This window comes from Diceros bicornis, chromosome 20 (genome assembly GCF_020826845.1).
Source record: "Diceros bicornis minor isolate mBicDic1 chromosome 20, mDicBic1.mat.cur, whole genome shotgun sequence".
NCBI lineage: Eukaryota > Metazoa > Chordata > Mammalia > Perissodactyla > Rhinocerotidae > Diceros > Diceros bicornis.
Window position 1 is genome coordinate 12190724 of NC_080759.1, and position 19537 is coordinate 12210260.

Sequence of the window (19537 nt, forward strand, 5' to 3'; positions counted from 1 at the left end):
CAAGAAGTACTCACAAATGCTTTATGTGCTTTCACAAAAATAGATGAAAATTCTTATGTCACTTTTATGATGGAAATGTTTTAACTTTCAAACTTCACACATACTCTAAGAAATTTTATTTTTTTAAACATAAAGCAAAATATCTAGAATTTTTATTAATCCCAGCATACAAACTTAAATATTGAGATAGGATTCATTACCTGTTAATTATTTTAAACTTTAAATTAATAATAATTACTGCTGGTGATTGTGCCTAATAAAACTCTAACTTTTTAACATTGAATTTCCCCTAACTTTTAAATTTTAAGAAATTTTAATATTTAAACACTGGCAAAATTATGCTGTTTTTGAATACGAAATCCATCACAGGCAGTAGGAAGTTCTAACAATGACCTGAAACTGTGCTGTCAGTACAGCCACATATGGCTATTTAAATTAAATAAATAAAATGAAAATGCATTTCTTAAGTTGCACTAGCTACATTTCAAGTGTCCAGTAGCCGCATGTGGTTAGCGGCTACCATGCCAGACAGTGCAGATATAGAAAGAGCATTTCCATCATCACAGAAATTTCTGGACAGTGCTGGTTTAGAAGATATCCCCAGTTCCTGGTTGAAATTTTGACAGCCTAATGATCAAAACTTTCTAACCCTGAGCTTTGCATGCCCAAGAGCAATAAGACATTCCTTTTTTTTTTTCTATCAGACCAGAGAAGCTATATCCAGCACATTTTGAAAGGCTAGTCTTCCAACTATGGAAACTTTATACAGCACAGTAGATGTGTTCAGCAGAGCCAGCTTAAAATTAATCCTTTTTCCTATTGAATTCCATTATAAAACCAGGTCTGTGTTCTTATAATTGAAATCACACTTATGAATAAAAATCTTTTATGGAAATTATAATTTGCAGGAACTGTAGTTTATTTCCTAGATGTCTAAGTGGTATTACTGTATGAGCCTTAGGTGGGACCAGAGAACTTGTTTGTTTTATAACTTTTATTATAGAAATTCCTTAGGAACATTATCAGTGAAGGATTTTTGTTACAGTTATCCCTTGGTATGCAGAAAATATTTATCATGCAGATTATACATTGTGATATATTTTGTTATTGAATGTTGGCTTTTATAAAGGTAATATATTGTTTGTGTGCCCAGCAAATCCTCTAAGAAAGCCATGGGTTGATGTCTAGAGACTTAAGAACATGCCACCTCTAGTTTATAAGACCATTCCCTGAAGATTTACCTATCCAGTACCATCTCTTATAAAAATAACTGCCTCTAAGTATCAAAAATTGTGAAATGCTGGTAATGTGACAAAAATTTCTTGTTGTTCTTCACTGAGATAGTTTGCTTATTTGTGTTATTGATAACTTCTTTAATTTCTCCTGAAGTATTAGCATAATTTCATGTAATTTGGAAACATCTTAATTAGAAAATGAAAGTAAACTTATGCACATGAAAATCTATCAGAAACCTTAGTGGGTGTTTAATAAATTAATCGAATGATCAAAAATGCAGCTGTGTCTTGCTCTGTGAATGGCGAATTTTTGAAACATATCATTACGAACTATGTTTGAAATGCACTCTATTTTTATTTCTTGTTCTCTCCGGGGCTTTTACAACACAGGATTTTTAATAATACACAGTGTTGATTTGTGATGTATCCATTGTTTTTTCTTGAATTGTATCATCAGCTTCGTAGGATGTTTCATTTGTTGCTGCATTGGAATTGGGGGCTTTGGTTTTCCTGTTTGAGTTGCCTGCAAATACACAAGATAAAACGAAATAATTATTTGGGATTATGACAAAATTTGACTTCTTAAAATTTGTGCTTAAAAAATAAATGTTGTAGCAGTAGTGAAAATATGATGTCCTGAAAACGCTATGTTAATGAGTGAGAACTGAATCATTTCAAATTTGTTTTTGAGCATTTCCTCCTGAAAGTCAAATAAGGGAAATATTCAGTAACAAAAGTAAGGATTCCATTTCCCTGCTTATCTTTTTTTCTCCATGCTTCCATGGAAGAAACTGCCCATTTGATAAGAAGATAATTTTTAGGTTGCTAAAGAAAAGTGTGACTGTCCCTATGCATAAAGTGAACAAAACCATCTAAAGCCAATCATAATAATTTGCAACTCTCAAAGCTTTGCCATCATAATGAATTTAGATGTAATTTTTTAAAAGAACACATTTGTGTCACAATCTCATTCACTCATTCTATGTAAATCTGAGTCCAAAATGCACAAAGGTAGAGGAATATGGACCTTTGCACATCAGAAGTTCAACTAACAAGCTTATAGCAAAGAAATGGATTATTCTTCAACAAATGGTTAGAAAAGAAATTGTGAAAATAATTAATGTATCATATATTTCACTAATATATACAATTTTAAATATATTTAATATATAAATATAGAATGCAATGAAAGAAATCACAGACATCACTAATGACCTCCTGTTGCCAATCCACAGTCCAGTTCACAATCCACATCTCATTTGACCTATTAACAGCATTTTCTTTTTTGGGCTTCCGGGATGCCACTCTTCCTTGACTGACTCCTGTGTTACCATTGCTCCTTCTCAGCCTCTCTTGCTGGTCCCTTTTCTTCTCCCAGGCCTCTTAGACTTAAGTGCTTCAGGGCTCAGCCATTGGTTCCTATCGCTGTCTCACTCCCTAATTAGTCTCATTAGTCCCACAGGTTTTAATACCATCTCTACGCTGATGACTCCCAAAGACACATCTCTAACCCATACCTCTCCTGACCTCCAGACTCAACCTTCTAATTGACATCTCCACTTAGATATCTAGTAGACATCTCCAACTTAGTCCAAAACTGAAATTTGGATCATTTCCAGAAAAAAAAACGGCTACTCCACTTACAGTTTTTCTTCCAGTTGCTGGAAGCTCCATGTCTCCAGCTGCTTACGCCAAAAGCCTCAGTCCTCCTTGATTCTTTTCTCTCACACCCCACATCCAATCCATCTGAAATCCTGTCGACTACACTTGTAAAATATATCCAGAATCAGTCCACTTCTCACCACCTTCACTGCTACCACTGATTCTATTTTTAGCACAACACTCAGCGTAATCCTTTAAAACATAAGTCAAATCATGTCCTCTGCTCAGAACCCTCCTTTTCACCCAAGTCTTTATAATGGCCTACATGATCTCATACACACACACCATTAATTTCCTTGACTTCATATTTTTCTATTCACCTTCTCATTCGCTCCAACCTCTTTGATCAAACATTTCAGGCGTGTTCCAGCTACAGGGCCTTTCCACTGGCTATTCACTCTGTCTGGTATGCTCTTCTCCCAGATTATCTGCATGGTAACTCTCTCATTTCCAAGTCCTTGCTCAAAAGTCACCGTTTCAATTGGACTAAACACTGTATTTAAAATTGCAACTACACCCCCCCATCCCCAATCCCTTTTGTTCTCCACTTTTTCCTATAGCATTTATTTTCTAATATACTATATAATTTACCTATTTATTATGTTTATCATTTATTGTCTATCTCCCCTCACTAAAATGTAAGCATCACATGCCAGAGATCTTTTACTAGTTTATTCATTGATGATGTGTCTAGAAAAAAATGTCTTGCACATAGCTGTGTTCAATAAATATTTGTTGAGTGAAATAATGAATTAAAGCATAAGACTGAAAGTTTGACGTAGCAAAAACTTTAAAATTGTAGCTGGCAAAAGACAAGATTGGAAGTCAACTGGGAAGAAAAGTTTAGAACAAATGATTCATGTCTAACATATAACGAAGTCTTACATATCAATATTTAAAACATTAACACCTCTTAGTGGGTGAAAAAAAATGGACAAAAGATATGATGGCTAATAAACATGAAAAAATCTTCAATCTTACTAGTCAGAAAGAAATGTAAATTCAAAAGGTAATAAACCATTTTTCGTGTCTCAACTAGGCACAGATAAAGGGTGTGGCATGATGCACCACATTTTTTTTTAAGTCTGAATTTGTAATGCAATTTTAACGTAAAGTTCCCAAGGAGACCAACAGAGATGAGATCTAAAATTTATATAAAAAGACGTTCAGTGGTTATTTTCAATACCAAAGAATGTAAGTGCCTTAAATTTCTAATAATAGGGGAATTGCTAAATTATCATGCATGAAGTATCATAAAATGGTGATTTCCAATAAATTTTTATCACATGGAAAGTTCTCAGAATACAATGTTAAGTATGAAAGGATGCAAAATTATCAGCAATGCAATAATAGCTAGTACTTTTGGCTTACTATCAGCTTCTCTCTGCTTAAAATCCTTTAGGATCACATCTGAACTTCCTGGTTAGGCTGGGGACCTGGCCCTGCTTCCGTCTCCCAGCTCAGCTTGCCCCACTCCCTTCCTTATACTTGGTATTTCAGACACACAGAAATACTGACAGGTTCCCCAAGCGTGCCCTGCTCCCTCTCTCTGCCCCAAGCCTTTGCACACACTCTTCCAGCTACTCGGTGTCTTTACTTTCCAATCACTTTCACTTGAATAACTCTTAATTGTCCTTCAGATTTTCGAAATATCTCCTCTGAACCTCCCTAAGGGGACAGGGGACCCACTGACCAAGAGGTTCCATTATTAAAAGTACCTACTTCCTCTACTTTTTGCCATCTAGACTGTCTTCTTGATATGACCCTTTCATTTTTTTTTCTTTAGATAAGTCTAAGCCTCACCTTTAAGTGTGTGCATACTGCCATTTATAAGTAATTGTATAAACTGCTTTCTAGGGGCAATCAGGACATCTCCCACTGTGGGTTGATTTCATAGTTCCACACTCAAAGGGCAATATTATTTACAAGTTTTGAAGAATGATGTCTCACTACAGCCCAGATCCTGCCCATAGGACTGAACCATGTATGGTATTGTTCTCTGGGCTAATACTAAAAGTATTATAAGTTTAAAATGTAGGACATAAAGAGGTACAGTATATGGTTTTATTTCACTACATTTCTTCTGAACGTTTTTGATGGTAAAATAATGTTCTACTTCTAAACATCCAGTAATAATGTTTCAACCATATAATTTGGTTTTTAAAAGTTAATTTTGTAGGCACAACATTTTCTAGCCTGGCAAGGAGCCCTTTGCCCAATCAGCCAGCATAGCTGTTTAAGATACATGTAGCAGAGAAAGCTGGCATGGAAATTTGATAAACTGACAAATTCTTGACTGTTATTTACAAAGTGGACTTTTTAAAAAATATTAGATTCAGGCCGACCCCGTGGCTTAGCGGTTAAGTGCGCGCTCCGCTCCTGGCGGCCCGGGTTTGGATCCCCGGGGGCGCACGCACCGCTTGTCCGGCCATACTGAGGCCGCGTCCCACACACAGCAACTAGAAGGATGTGAACTATGACATACAACTATCTACTGGGGCTTTGGAGAGAAAAAGAGGGGACAAAAGGAGGAGGATTGGCAATAGATGTTAGCTCAGGGCTGGTCTTCCTCAGCAAAAGAGGAGGATTGGCATAGATGTTAGCTCAGGGCTGATCTTCCTCACAAAACAAAACAAAACAAACAAACATATTAGATTCAAATTTAACTACTAAATACTTAAGTAATGGAATATATTCCACATGGGGGCCCTTAAAACTTTTTTCCTCACATAATATTTAAAAAACAAAATGTTTGTAGGTTTATTTTTCATTTTATCACAGCAGGAAAAGGTAAAAGATCAAGGATATAAGATGTAAATTGATTTCATATTATCTGGGTGGCATTTGTATCTTACAAAAGCATTTCTTTAAACATCTAAAATTTTAATACTGCATTTCCTGGAAGTCTGAAAACTGTAATGTTGGTTAATTCAACTCTTTCATGTTTCCTAAGCTTTTTCTTACTTAAATTTATAATATTTTAATCAGATTTTCAAGGTGTTTTTATCTACCTTGTCACATACAGTTTTTGTTTTTGTCTTTTTTTATGGGAAATAAACTCAGGAAGTTATTTCCTGACTTAGTTTGGGGTTATCTGTAAGTCATCGTCATTCTGACAGGTCTAGTTTCCATGATGTTTTCTGGCCACAGCTGAAAGAGTTTAACCTGTCTACTGCCCTCTGAGATTTAAAGGCTTGCAAAATACATTCCAGAATTATGGATTTTTCTTCATCTAGGACTTGTAAAGACTCCCATTCTCCAGCCCTGACCCCATTATTCCCTTGGCCACTGGATCCTTCTAACCAGTGTAGGTGCAGTCAAAGATTATTTCTTAGATTGGCTTCTTAAGGCAAGGCAGTTCCCCTAACAAAACCAATTTGCTAACGAACAAGAAAAGATTTGTTGTAAATAAACACAATACTGACATCATTTGGAGCAGGAGCTTTGATTAGCAAGTCAACACCTTTGGTGTTCACTTCCTGCAGCTTATAAAAATCCAAAGGTGCTTTCAATGTATATCCCTCTGGAAGTTGGAGTAATTGGACATATGGAAAAACAATTGCAATGAGTGGGATGCCATGATGACGGAGTCCAGCTAACTGCATTCCTTTGGAATGATTCTAAAAGAGAAAGAAGCAAAAGTCTCAGCAACCTCAGCTTTTCCTAGTTTTACTTTAATAAAAAGGAGCTAATTTCTTAACCAATGAAATAGGGATAAAACCAGCTGCCTCCTTTCTGTCACAAGGTTACAACATGGATTCCATTTTAAATAAGAAATCTGTAATTCCATTGAGCTCCCAAGGGATTTGTTACACCTACAGAGTTTTTCTTATTTAATTCCTCCTTTTCTTTAGCGAGTGCAGATTGCAAAGATCCAGCATCGCTGCTTTGGCTTGGGTTGACATTAGTTGTTCTTTCTGCTGCTCGCATCCCATTTTCATTCTTTTTTCTGGTCTGGTCATTTTATGTAAATCTCAACCTTCCTTTAATCCTATACCTCTCAGACTGGCATTTAAATTAAAGCTCTGGCCTTTGCCAAAGTTTAAATCCAATTCATCAAACAAATCAAATTCATCAAACAAAATCTTTCCACTTATCCTCGTCAAAAACTAGGCCAATATTTTTTTTCTGATAACAGTTAGATTTTGCATTCATTTTCAGAACCATCCCTCAGGGATCCATTTATCCTATAACTCATTTCTATGAGCTCTGTTCTTGCCTGCCATTTCAAAATATCGAAAGAATACTGGGGACCTCTGCAGGTCTTCATCTCCCGGCTATATGGCAGAACTGTAATTAAGCTTCTCTGCCATTATCTACCTATATCCTCCTAGCTTCTGTGTTACCCTTCTGCAGTCTTACAGCAGCTTTAGTTACTAATCAGCTAGTTCACTTTATTGTTTAGCAGAAAATTTACAAATCCCACTCACACCACAGTTCCTTCTAATGGAAATAAGCAATCTTAAATTTGCACCCTAAAAGTATTTTTTATTTGCAAGAGGATGTTTTCCCTTCAAATTTAATAAAGTGCACAGGACTGGATCTGAGGTAAATGGTGAAATGAGCAAAACTTGCCTAGTAACCTACCGATCTATTGACCGTCCCCTTCTTCAATGTCCTGCCTTCCTCTCAAGGTATCTCATGTAAACACGGTCAAAAATTCATTGTGAAGGTTAGTATCCTAGACTAGCCTTTTTGCTTTGCCCATCTGTCAATGCGTGAAGGCAAGTTCTATCCAGAAATGTTTTTTCTACCCTATTTTTTCCACAGTTGGCCCTCCTTTTTTTCTTTTCCTTTTTGGCATTGTTAAATTCTTCCAACCGTTGATGACAAACATAACTCACAAAGGAATTTAGCTGATATTTTAAATCCTTTAATTGAATTTTAACAAGAGACTGGATTCTATTTTGCTTATTGGTTCCAACATCAGCTAGGATTGCCCAACCCTCTGCCCTGAGGAGGACTCACAAATGTTAAGTGTCACAGTAGCTCTGCTGAGCAATTTGATTTTCTACATTCTAGAAACAAAAACAGTCATAGGAAATTCTAGGCTCATTATTTTAAGCAGAAAGGTCCCTTTAGGAGACACAAATGGCCTTTTCTGCCATTGAGTCCAAGCGACCCCATCTTCTACTAAGATCTCAATGAGTTCATAAAGTCTTTCTGAAACCAAGAATGGTATTACAAAATAATTTGGCAGCCTAATTAATAAGAGATTTAAGCTGAGTTTTGTTGGAGGGGTGTTAAGACTACTAAGAAAAATAACTCCCAAAGTTATCTATAAATTTAGTACCCATCAAAATACCACTTGATTTTTAAAAATTTGACAATGTGATTCAAAAGTTTATTTGGAAACCTGAATATTACAAGATTAACCAAGAAACTTTGAAAAAGAAGCATAATGGGAGGGGAGGAGAAAGTCTTGCCTAATCAGATATTAAAATAAATTACATATCTACAGTAATTTTAAGGTTTATTACTAACTTAAGAATAAACAGACTGATAAATTTAATAGAACAGAAAATCTAAAAACAGGTCCCAGTATATATAAGAATTAGTTTATAACAAAGGTGACATTTTAAATTGGCCAGAGAAAGATAGATAATCTGGACAATTGGCTCATTATTTGCAAATGAAAATAAAGGCAGATCCCTACCTCACTCTTGACCCCAAAATTAAAATTCCAGGATTCTTAAGGATTTAAATGTAAAAACAATGAATAATTATATTAGAAGAAAATGTAGGTGACTATCTTTACATCTTATAGTGAGGTAAGAACTTTCTAAGTATGAAACAAAAGGGAGAAATGACAAAAGGAGAAACTTCCGCAGTTGAAAAATCGTCACATACAAAATCAAAAAGGAAACAACTATGAAAAACATTTGCAACATATGTGGAAAACAGTTTAGTTACTGACTGCAAAGTTCTTAGAAAGCAATGAAAAATGAACACTCCCATAGGAAAATGTGTATAAGATAGGAGCCACAATATGCCACAAAAGAAATAATGACAAATAAACATTAAAATGTCTACTCTCACTCCTAACTAGATGAATTTAAACTAAAACATTATATTATTTATCTCAATTAGTAAATAGTATATCTTTTTAGAAATTAGTAAAATATATATCTTTTGAAATAATAATACCCATGAAATAGTACTTTTCTGGAGGGCAGTCAGTACTTGTATCCAAAGCCTGTCATATATGCCCATCCCTTGGTCAGCAATTCCACTCCCAGGGATTTATGCTAAGAAAATACTTAGATGTTCAATGTATGTGTGTAACAGAAGAAATGGAAGCCAGTTCAAAGTCAATAATTTAATAAAATATGGTATACTCAGACTTTGGTTTTAAACACCATTCCCAACTAAAATGAACCTGGCTTCTTGGAGAAATGGCAGATTCCAGGGCTGGAACAAGAAAAGTACAGGATGCTCTGGAACATCTTGTGACAGAAAGCAAAAAGCTGCTCAAAAAATGATGGACACATTTTGAAAGAACACAGGACCCAGTTTAAAGGGGTTCCCACAGGGCAAGTCTGAGACAGTTTAAGGGTCAGAATAAATGATGATAGTAATAGAATATTTTAGAATAAAGAATCTGAGTCCATACTGATATTAATAAATAAATGAATAGGTAAATAAATAGAGGAGAAAGGAAAGCTCTTCCTTGTAGAGAATAACTAGTAAACATAGAAGGAATGATGAGATTAGAAAAATCACCATTTTACAGCTATTATAATAATAATTCTGAAATTATTTTGAAATTTTAAATGAAAAAATTCAGTCAAGAACCATCAATGGGCAGGTGAAACTTTGAGGAGGAACAGGATATTTTCGTAGTCTCAAACTACCTCCCCACAAATTACTTAGTAATGACAAAGGGAAAATTAGTGACTTTACAATGTTTTAATCCAACAAATACAACCTTAACCAAAGAATCCAAGTTAACATCACCAATAATGGGACAAACCAATATTATATGCTTCCTGATATGATGTCCTGAGAATATAACTTCCGTGGTATTCCTGTCAAAATGTACAGTCTCTCTCCAATCATGAGAAAACATCAGACAAACTTAAATTGAAAGACACTGTACAAAACGACTGGCTTCTACTTTTCAAAAATGTCAAGATCACGAAAGATAAAGAAAGGCTGAGGATTCAAGGAGACTAAAGAAATATGACAACTAATTGCAAGATGTAATTCTGGACTAGATCCTAGATAAGAAAAAACAACTATGAAGAATATTGGTAAAATTTGAATATGAACCACAGATTAGACAATATTACCCTATCTATGTTACATTTCCTGACTTTGATAAATGTACTGTAATTATGTAAGAAAAAAATCCTTGTTCTTAGGAAATACATACTGAAATATTTATGGTTAAAAGGCATGATATCTGCAAACGATTTTCAAATGGTTCAAGAAATATACATCAAGAGAAAGTCAATGGTGAAGAAAATGATTCAAAATATTAACAATTAGTAAACCTGGGAAAAGGTGTACAACTTTCTCTATACTTTTTTTGCAACTTTTCTGGAAGTGTGAAATTACCTCAAAATAAAAGAATCATAGCACCCCATCAAGATAATAAAATGGAACCACTAACAATGATGACTAAGGTATTTATTTATTGGCAAATAAAGATGTCAATATTGTTCAGTGAAAAAAAAAGCATGTTATAAGACTTATTTTCCCCCCATTTTGTTATGTACATGCATCTATACATGCACAAAAAAGAGCCATGAAGGATATTCACCATGGTGTTAATATCTGTTATCTCTGTGCGGTAAGATCATGGATGACGTTATTTGTTTGTTTCTCTATATTTTGTAATTTTCCTACAATAAAAGTGAATTGAAAGAAAGGTTTTCTTTCTCAGGGAGTGAAGACGTATTCTAGAAGAAGAAATATAGCAGAGCATTCTGAGCCAGTCCAAGTCCTGTTTTGCTCACAGGCAGAATAAACAATATTCTTAGTATTCCATACATAATTTATGCTTTTCTCCTCAACAGCTGTGCCTGACTGCTGATTTGCTTACCCTTTTTCATTTATATCGCCTGCCTTTACAAAAGACCACCAGAGACAGGCTTGGAGTTGTCTATTATTCCTGTACAACCATATTATTTTATTTGTGCCAAGCAGCTCTACTATCTGCCCTCCTAGTTTTCATCAAAAACTCTGCTTCGAAGAACCCCTTCCCTTGATCCTCCGCCCTTCTCCACAACCCCAGGGTGTCAACAGATACTCAAAACCACAGGATGAATGTGCTTTATTTTCATGGAGCATCAATTTTACTCAGAAATGGGAAGGAGAAGATCCTATTATCAGAGTAAAACAAACCATTATATTACGCAGTTAAATTGAAAATTCCCCTAAATTTCAAAAATAAAATTGGCAACTTCAAATAATTTAAAGCTCATCAGACTCCAGGCAGGCCTTTCCACTCCAGCCCTTGGAATTCCGGAGGCACACGTTCCTTTACTATCTACCTTTAAGGATTCTCCAATGGAAAAGTTTGAGAAGCGGAGATCAAAGGCATTCACCTCGTTAAGTGGTCCTCTATTAGCCACTAATTCTTCTCCATCTTATGAAATGAACCCTCAATCTCAGAAATGTCTGCTCAGGAATATGCCCTTCACACAGCCATCTTCTGCTCAGAACTGTGCATCCTATACAGCACAATTTACAAGCCATGGTGTTCTTTTAAACATTGTCATTTGAAAGAAGCAAAACTCAAAGCACAAAAGTTAAAAAAGAAGAAAATGATTATGGGACACAATTTAAAGACCAATCAATTGCTTAACAATAGGACCTCTGTACAAAGTGAGCCCTGCAAGTAGCCCCATTAAACTCCACAGTCGTTACCAGAAACCTGCTTGTTTCAGGATCAATTCAACATGTATAAAGCCTTAAATTGTATACATTAATAAGAATGAAACCCAATAGAATAAAGATACACACGGAAAAATCTTGGCAAAATAGTCTAAAGATTAGACTTAGGCTATTGTCATTTGTAGAAACAAAAACAGACCAGTGCCCTAAGTCATTTTTAATACGTACACAAAAACACGTTTCCCTTTAGGCCATTCAAATTGCCTGTGATGAAAACAGTCTCAATTATAAAAATTAAAAGGATGGGAGGTTGACTTTTAAGAATAGATGGTTTTGAAAGAAAGGAGTGGTAACTGGTGACACCAATTTTCCTCTCATGCAACGTTTACTTGCTTGATTATTATGCAAACATTTTTTTATGTCCCGAACCTTTAAGGCCCTCTTTAAATGGAATACAGACTTGTTTTCTCAATAGCTAGAACACTGGCATCTATTCCTAGGTGGGAGATCATTAGAATGGAGCGTGCATATTTAACAACCAGTATGGCAATGTTTTTTAATTATCACTTCAAAGGGTTGCTTTCAAATATAAACCATTTTCTCTTCCTTTTCAGGTGACATTTGGATTACCTATTTTGTTTTGGGCTCTCCACTATGTCTGATTTGGTTAAAATCAACCCAAGGGGCCAAAATCACCCCATTTGAAAGCAGCGGGAAGGCAGCGATCATATAAAATCCTGCCTTGCCAATAGCAAGCACTCAGGAAAGGTGTATTGAATTAATTTACTGACTTGATAAACATGATGGTTTTGAGAGAGGCAGAGTGGGGACATTTCATTGCCAGAAAGCAGCCTCATCCAACTACATGGGAAGTGCATTAATGGATGTCCTTAGCTAAACAGCGTAAGACTACAAGACTTGAATCAACAAGCCAACTAATTCTGCTGCCAGGTTCTCAGACCCAACGTGAAATAACCTTTTGGAGCAGTCCCTGGAATCAATCAGGAAAAATAACCAATTTTTATTTAGCGCAGTGCATTGTACAGAGGAGGCCACTCAGTGGATGTTTGACGACGGTAATGGTGACAGTAAACACGCTCCTTTGATCACCTACAATAGAGACGCAGTGCTACTCCACTCAATTCATTCAACAAACAGGTGTGAAGTGTTCTAGGCACTAAGGATACAGTAGTGAGCACACAAGACAAAAATTCCTACTTTCCTGGAACTTACTTTCTAGTTGGGGTGGAGAAAAGTTAAACAATAGATAAGTAAAATATAGAATATATTAGTGCTAAATGGTTAGGAGAAAAATAAAGCCGGAAGGGGGTATGAAATGTTTTGAAGAGGAGTTAAAAATGGAGATAGAGTGACCAGCGAGGAACACAGAAAGAAGAAGAAAATAGAGCATAAGGGCAGGGAATTTTCTAAATTTTTTTTAAGAAAGTTTTTCATTTTCTTTTCAATTCACTTGTGTCTTGTTCTAAATATCTATGTATATTCTAAATTTTTATTAAAATATATCCTAATATATCTCAAAATAAAATTCATTATGACTACTTTTTAAATACACTGATAGACATATTCACAAAAATTTTAACAATTCTTTCTGATTGAGTTTCATAATGAAAACAATTGGCATTGGTGTAGCACTTTATAATTGAGATAACAATGAAACCACTTCCACAAACCATACATAAAAATTTCTACTTTATGGTCACACTACACACACACACACACACACACACACACCATTATATCTTAACTAGTTTGTAATCTATTCAGGAACAGAGACTGTCTTCTATTTATTTTTTTATGTCTTTTATATGCCTCTGAATTATATTATAGGCCTCTTTCGAATTCTCCACACCATAGGGGCACAGGTAAATGCTTAATGACTGTTGACTAACCAATCTCGAGCAATATAACACTGAGAATTAATTATCAGATATTTTGTTCCTCTATTTATTTCACTTCTTTGGCTCCATCAAAAACAAAATTTAAAAATTCCAAGAGGATAAAACCTTTATAACTGAAAGAGATGTAAATATGTTAAAGTGGATTTATTAGATCAATGCATTATTTTTCATGAGAACATTTACACCCTGCCACTATTTTTTCTTGGGCACAATGTCTGTAAGGTATTTCATCATGAAGGCCTAATGTAAGATGAATTTTTATAAAGACACATAATAAGTTGAATTTTTAAAAAGCATTCATTGTTAACAGTATGATCTGTTACCCAGGTACAGGTTATTCTTTTGAATAAAATACAGGTAATTGGCCACAAATAATGGATACTGATTACCTTCTCGAGTGGAAGAAGTCTCTAGGTGTTGAAGCTTAAGTCCAGTGTCTAATCTTTGAGGCTTCGTATACAGAAATAAATAGCAAAGGACACAGACGCTGATGACAAAGGCCAGTAAAACAAGGGCAGCAATTCCCAATCCAGTCAGGGCACCAATGCTGAGGAAAGCAGGAAAAACACCGTGACTGTCACACACTAGTTTCCACATACACTAAAGAGAAGGTTTAAACATTGTTAATTCTTGCTTCGATCATTCATAACCAAATTATATTTTGGTATAAACATTATATGATTGAAATCTACAGCTCACCTTTTTTCTACCATCAAATTCTTCTTACATTTTCTCTACACATTTATATGTTAATATTCGTATAAAATACCATGTGAATTCACGTTACAGGTAAAAGGTCACATGATTCTCTAGGGATCGTTCAAGAACATCTCAATCAAATAAACCTCTATTAGTAATATATTTTAGGAGGAAAGTTCATGTTCACCAATAAGAGATGAACAGAAAAATTACTTCTGCATAAGTAGTGAAACAAATGTTTACCAGAAATGTAGAACTTTTCCTTTGGAGACATGTATGGCAGATATCGTTTACTAATATACAAAACCACAACTATTATTAAAGAGGAGAAGCTTTAATTAAAGGAAAGCAATATTTATGAAATTTATATAAATTCATGTTCAGTCTAAGTTTTTCCTTTCCAAAAGAGCATAACACTAGTGGCTTCTAGCATGTAGGAAGAAACCCTTGTACGTTTCTCTAAAGATAAAGTGGATATCTGATATTATTTGCTCTGCACTAAATTTGTAATAATTCCTTCTGATACAGTTATCTATAAGGCTAATCATTTGAGATTTGAAAACTTAGTTTTCATAAACCTGTGAACTTAATACTTTTAAAAGGGAAAGGGAGCTTAGAAAAAAGAGAATTATCTTGAAAGACTAATATGCAAACATATGTACTTTACTTCCACGAAGCATATGTATGTGTGGGTGTGTAAATATATATAACTAGATTTTAAGCTGCTCGAGAGCAGATACTTCTGTTGACTTTCCCTTAGTGCTGTGCACACTTATTAAAGTGTTTAACGAGTACTTAGCTTGTAGTAAATGCTCCATAAATAGAAATAAATAATAATTGACTGGTGATTGATTCACTTGTAGTAATTTAAAAGTAATCATCATTGAAAAGTGATGATCATTGAAGTGATCATTGAAAAGTGATGATCTTTTTCTTCATTATTTTCCTGGCTTCCTGGCTTCCATTATCTTGAGGCTTCTGCCATTTCCTAGAAACAAGGGCCCTGACAAGTTTGACAGGTACCAAAAGAAGCCAAGGGAAAAACTGACTAGAGATGCTAGGTGTGTCATCGCTTCAGGAGGAAGGAGGAGAGGATTAAAAGTGGGGGGCTAAGCTCATGCCACTTATCCTTGACTTGAGGAGATAAAGCACCTCTTCACTTTAGAGATTGCCTCCTGAACCATAGACATGGAGCCAGAATTCCAGAGATTCTTGTGCTTGGTTTATTAATGTCAGCCCAGTTCCCCAGCCCTGCACACAAGTGAAGACTAGGTAATGTTGTGGCTTGAGTCAACATATAGTTATATATTTAGATTGGAGTTTGCCCTCACGTGGTACATTTTCTTCCAAGGGCTCTGGCAACTCCTCTTTCATGCTTGTTTGCAACAAAGCTGACTTTTGTAGATTGCATGTGTTAGGGAGGGTTAGGACTATACATAGACACATGAGAATATAATCCGCTTAATTAATATTATATGCTGCACAAGGCAGCTAGGAGGCCAGACATCTGGAAAGATTCCTGAAACAAGAATCTAGTTGTTAAAAAATCCTCAAAGTGGGGGCTGGCCCGGTGGCACAAGCGGTTAAGTGCGTGCGCTCTGCTGCGGCGGCCCAGGGTTCGCCGGTTCGGATCCTGGGCGCCCGCACCTACGCACTGCTTGTCAAGCCATGCTGTGGCGGCGTCCCATATAAAGTGGAGGAAGATAGGCACGGATGTTAGCCCAGGGCTAGTCTTACTCAGCAAAAAGAGGAGGATTGGCAGATGTTAGCTCAGGGCCGATCTTCCTCAAAAAAAAAAAAATCCTCAATGAAACGTATTTAGTCAATTTAAAAGTAAAATTGTCAACTTAATTAAATTCAACATATATATTGTGGGCTTTTAAAGTACACAATTTAAAAATCAGGCCACATGATTTGAAGGAAAAACAAAAAGCATGCTATTTCTGCTTTCTGTTATAAAAGGAGGGTCTTCATAATCTTGACAAATGTTTCAGTGTCACAGTTCCACTTTATTGAAACGTTGCTTTATGCATGGAAAACTCTAGATAAAGATGGAGCTCTAAGAATCTCCTAAAATATTCATTTCAACAAACGCTTATTGAACTCATGCGTAACCCTGTGCAATAAGCATTATTTTCCCAGGTCCTGAAGAAGGTTACTAAAGAAAACCCTAAGAGGTTAGGGATTTGTAAGAGGAGAAAAGATGGGAGTGGGCCAGACACAGAAAGGGAAGAATTAACCTTTCCTCACCACACCATATGGCAGTTCGCTTTTCAATCCCTGAGAGAGGCTCTGAAGCTGCCGACACGTTACCGCAGCAATTCTACTTGGCAACTTCACTTGCCTGGTAGTAGCTATACTTGTGCCTTTCTCCAGCAGCTGCAGAATCTCAGAACAAATCTAGACTTCTGGAATATTTTTCACAGTTGGACTGTTTTAAATTAGGGGTGGAAAGCAAAGAACGTGGGGGAAATGAAGCTCTAAATTTTTACCTCCCTGTTGTGTTCTCAGAGCTCAATAACTAACAAGAACCCCAGGTTTAACATTGCCAGCTGATGCCATCAGTTGAAATGATTTTTATATTTCTAGGAACTGAGCTACAATATCCATTTTGTCAGTGCTGAATGAAGACCCCAGCAAGCTGTTCATTCCTTTGTGCCCTCATAAACCTTAGCAGGGTTTGCATCCTCTGTTGCTTGTCACTTTGGAACTATTTAGGGATCTGAGAATCCCAGGCACTTTTCCAATTGTTTGACTTAAGTTTCCAGTCTCTGTTGGAGGCACTGCCACCATTATTAACACCTCCAGACTCAGAGCTGGGTTACTATGTTATTTTTCAAAAGGCCAGATAATAAGCCAGTGCAATACAGATTGCTTCCCCCAATAATAAGGATAAGCTGTCATTATTTTCAAGAAGTTTTGGCCCACTCTGGCAAAACACAACTTTGTTAGTATAACTTGTCAGTAAGTGGGCACTCCTTTTGAGATTTTTTTGAAGCTTGCAATAGCTAAAAACAATTATTTTACTGCTTCAAGAAATAATATTTAAAGTCATTTGCTGTAGACTTGGCATGTGTGCCAAATTCTGGATCATGCTAGGAAATTGGGATAAATAATACTCTTCCTCTTACTAGGAGAGTCTCTCTCTCTCTCTCTTTCTCTCTCATCCAGACATCAGCTAATTAGTCTCCAAGAAACAAATTAAGGTAGGATGGGAGTTCTTTGTAATTGTGGCACCCCCTTCATTCTCCAGGCAAAATGAAAGGATCATGTTAAAAGTTTGCAATCCTTTGGAGTGGAGGGTGAGGAGGGTAGCGGGGAGAAGCACTTCGTAGAGAAAATATTTACATAAATAACTAGTTGGAATAAGTAAAATTCCCATCCTAGGAAAAAGAGGCAAGAAAGACTCCACCTTAGAAAGTCTCTTCACTTTCTAGCAATGGCCAAATGGCTCAGGTGTTGAGAAAGGGGGTGTCCTGGAAAGGGTCTACAGAGTGTGTAATCATAGCAACTGAAACTCTACCTCTCTATGGGTCTCCATTCGGTTCCGGGTCAGTGTCAGATCATTTGAAAAACGCAAATTATAAAGCGCAGTCGCTTGCGCGCGCGTGCGAACACACACACCCCTTTTTGATATTTTGCAAACACAGCCAATTCCTTTTCACCCCCAAACACACTTAAAATACTCTGATGCTTGGTTATGCCTTAAAATGAGTCCCAAAGGAGCCCCTTTCTATTCAAATACACCAAATTCCCAAACAACTCAAAAAGAGAATTAAAACCTCCTCAACTTATCTGCGTGTCTTCTCTCTCTGCCAGCAGAGCCACCTGCCTGGGACTGGCGAGAGTGAAGAGCAGCCTGCTCCCGCGAGGCGGGCGGGAAACTGAGCCGGCCAGCCGGGGCGGGCCCGGGTGCGCCCTGGGCGCAGAGCCTGCGCTCCTCCCGCGCGCCTCGCCTGGGGTCCCCGGGCGGATTCACATCTCTGGCGGCCACAGCTCGACCCTCCCCGGACAGGGTCGGCACCGAGCGGGTCCCGGCTCCCTGGGGAGCTCCGAGCCGGGGGAGGTTTCTCCGCAGGGCCCTCACCCGCCCTCGGAGGCTCCGTGTCCTTCCGGAGGGACCCGAACTGAGCGGGTCGCGGGAACCCGGGCGACCTCCCTCCTCCCGGCGTGACTGCTCTTCGCTTCCCCAGACTCCGGCCCGCCAGCCCCGAGCCCTGCCCACCTGAGGCTCCACATGTAGCTGTGCTTGTAGGGGAAGTAGCTGCCCGGCTCGCTGCAGCAGTACTTGAGGTCGGCGAAGCCGCAGCAGTAGAGGAGGGCGGCCCCCTCGCCGCGCCGGGGGCACTGGAAGGGCTCCACGAAGCTGTGGTTGAGGCTGTAGTAGCCGGAGCACACCCGGCTCGCCTCGCTCATCGCGGGCGGCTGCGGGCAGGGGCGCGCGAGGCCTCGGCTCGGCTCTCGGACCGCACCCGTCCCGCACCGCCAGCGCCCGCGGACCCCTCTGTCCCGCTCGCCTCTTCTGATCTGGGCTCTGACCGCCCCGCGTTTAGCCTCGGCGCGGCCCCTGCGCTCTCTCTCCTCCGCTGGTCCACATGGTGTCTGGTCGCTTCACTCGCGCTTCTCCCTCTCGCTACTGAGCGATCCCTCTATCTGCCGGTCTCCCGCCCTGTACCTCCTCTCCCTCTCCCTCCGTCTGCTTTCTTCACGCTCTCCCGACTCCCCTCCACTTTCCCTCACTTCTTCAACAGCCTGGGGACCCTAGCTGTCCCCACTCCGTGCCAGAGAGAGATCTCACCCGAAGGAAGAGTGCAGGCTTAGGACCTTTTTGCCATCTGGACAGATGCCACCGAAGTTGCAGTTCTGTTTGCTCAAGGACAGGGCAGGTGGGCTCCAGGCAAACAAAGCAGGGCTGGGGGAGCCTTTACGCACCGCGGGCCATTCACCCAAGGAGTGGGGTAGTGGGCAGGACAAAAGGCACTGAACCACAGGCGAGGTGGTGTCGAGAAGCGCCCCTTCTTCTTTGAGAAGTACACGTGAAACAGTAAAATCTGCCAATTTAAAAGTCAAACACAAGAAACAAAGTGTTCTCCAAAAACTAGTCATGTATTCTGTATTTAGTTAAAATAACCTTGGAAAGGGAAGGAAAGGCAAGAGATGCAGGTAAAGAAAGTGAAGGCT

At 38.0% G+C, this 19537-nt stretch overlaps 1 protein-coding gene across 1 annotated transcript; it reads right to left on the minus strand.

The window, feature by feature from the left end:
- Positions 1 to 1566: 1566 nt before the first annotated feature.
- On the minus strand, positions 1567 to 18986 carry SHISAL2B (shisa like 2B). Its single transcript, XM_058564000.1, has 3 exons — positions 18582 to 18986; positions 14047 to 14204; positions 1567 to 1758 (listed from the first exon to the last, which is right to left on the minus strand). The coding sequence occupies exons 1-3, from the start codon at positions 18770 to 18772 to the stop codon at positions 1631 to 1633; spliced, it is 477 nt and encodes a 158-aa protein (XP_058419983.1). The 5' UTR covers positions 18773 to 18986; the 3' UTR covers positions 1567 to 1630.
- Between the last annotated feature and the right edge of the window lie 551 nt (positions 18987 to 19537).

Bases quoted from the DNA above. Each gene is read 5' to 3' on its own strand.
- SHISAL2B (XM_058564000.1), bottom strand. From the start codon at position 18,772: ATGAGCGAGGCGAGCCGGGTGTGCTCCGGCTACTACAGCCTCAACCAC. The intron at 14,205-18,581 runs GTGGGCAGGGCT...TGCTTTCCTCAG, and splicing joins AGCTACATGTGGAGCCTCAG to CATTGGTGCCCTGACTGGAT. The intron at 1,759-14,046 runs GTAATCAGTATC...GTGTATTTGCAG, and splicing joins GACTTCTTCCACTCGAGAAG to GCAACTCAAACAGGAAAACC.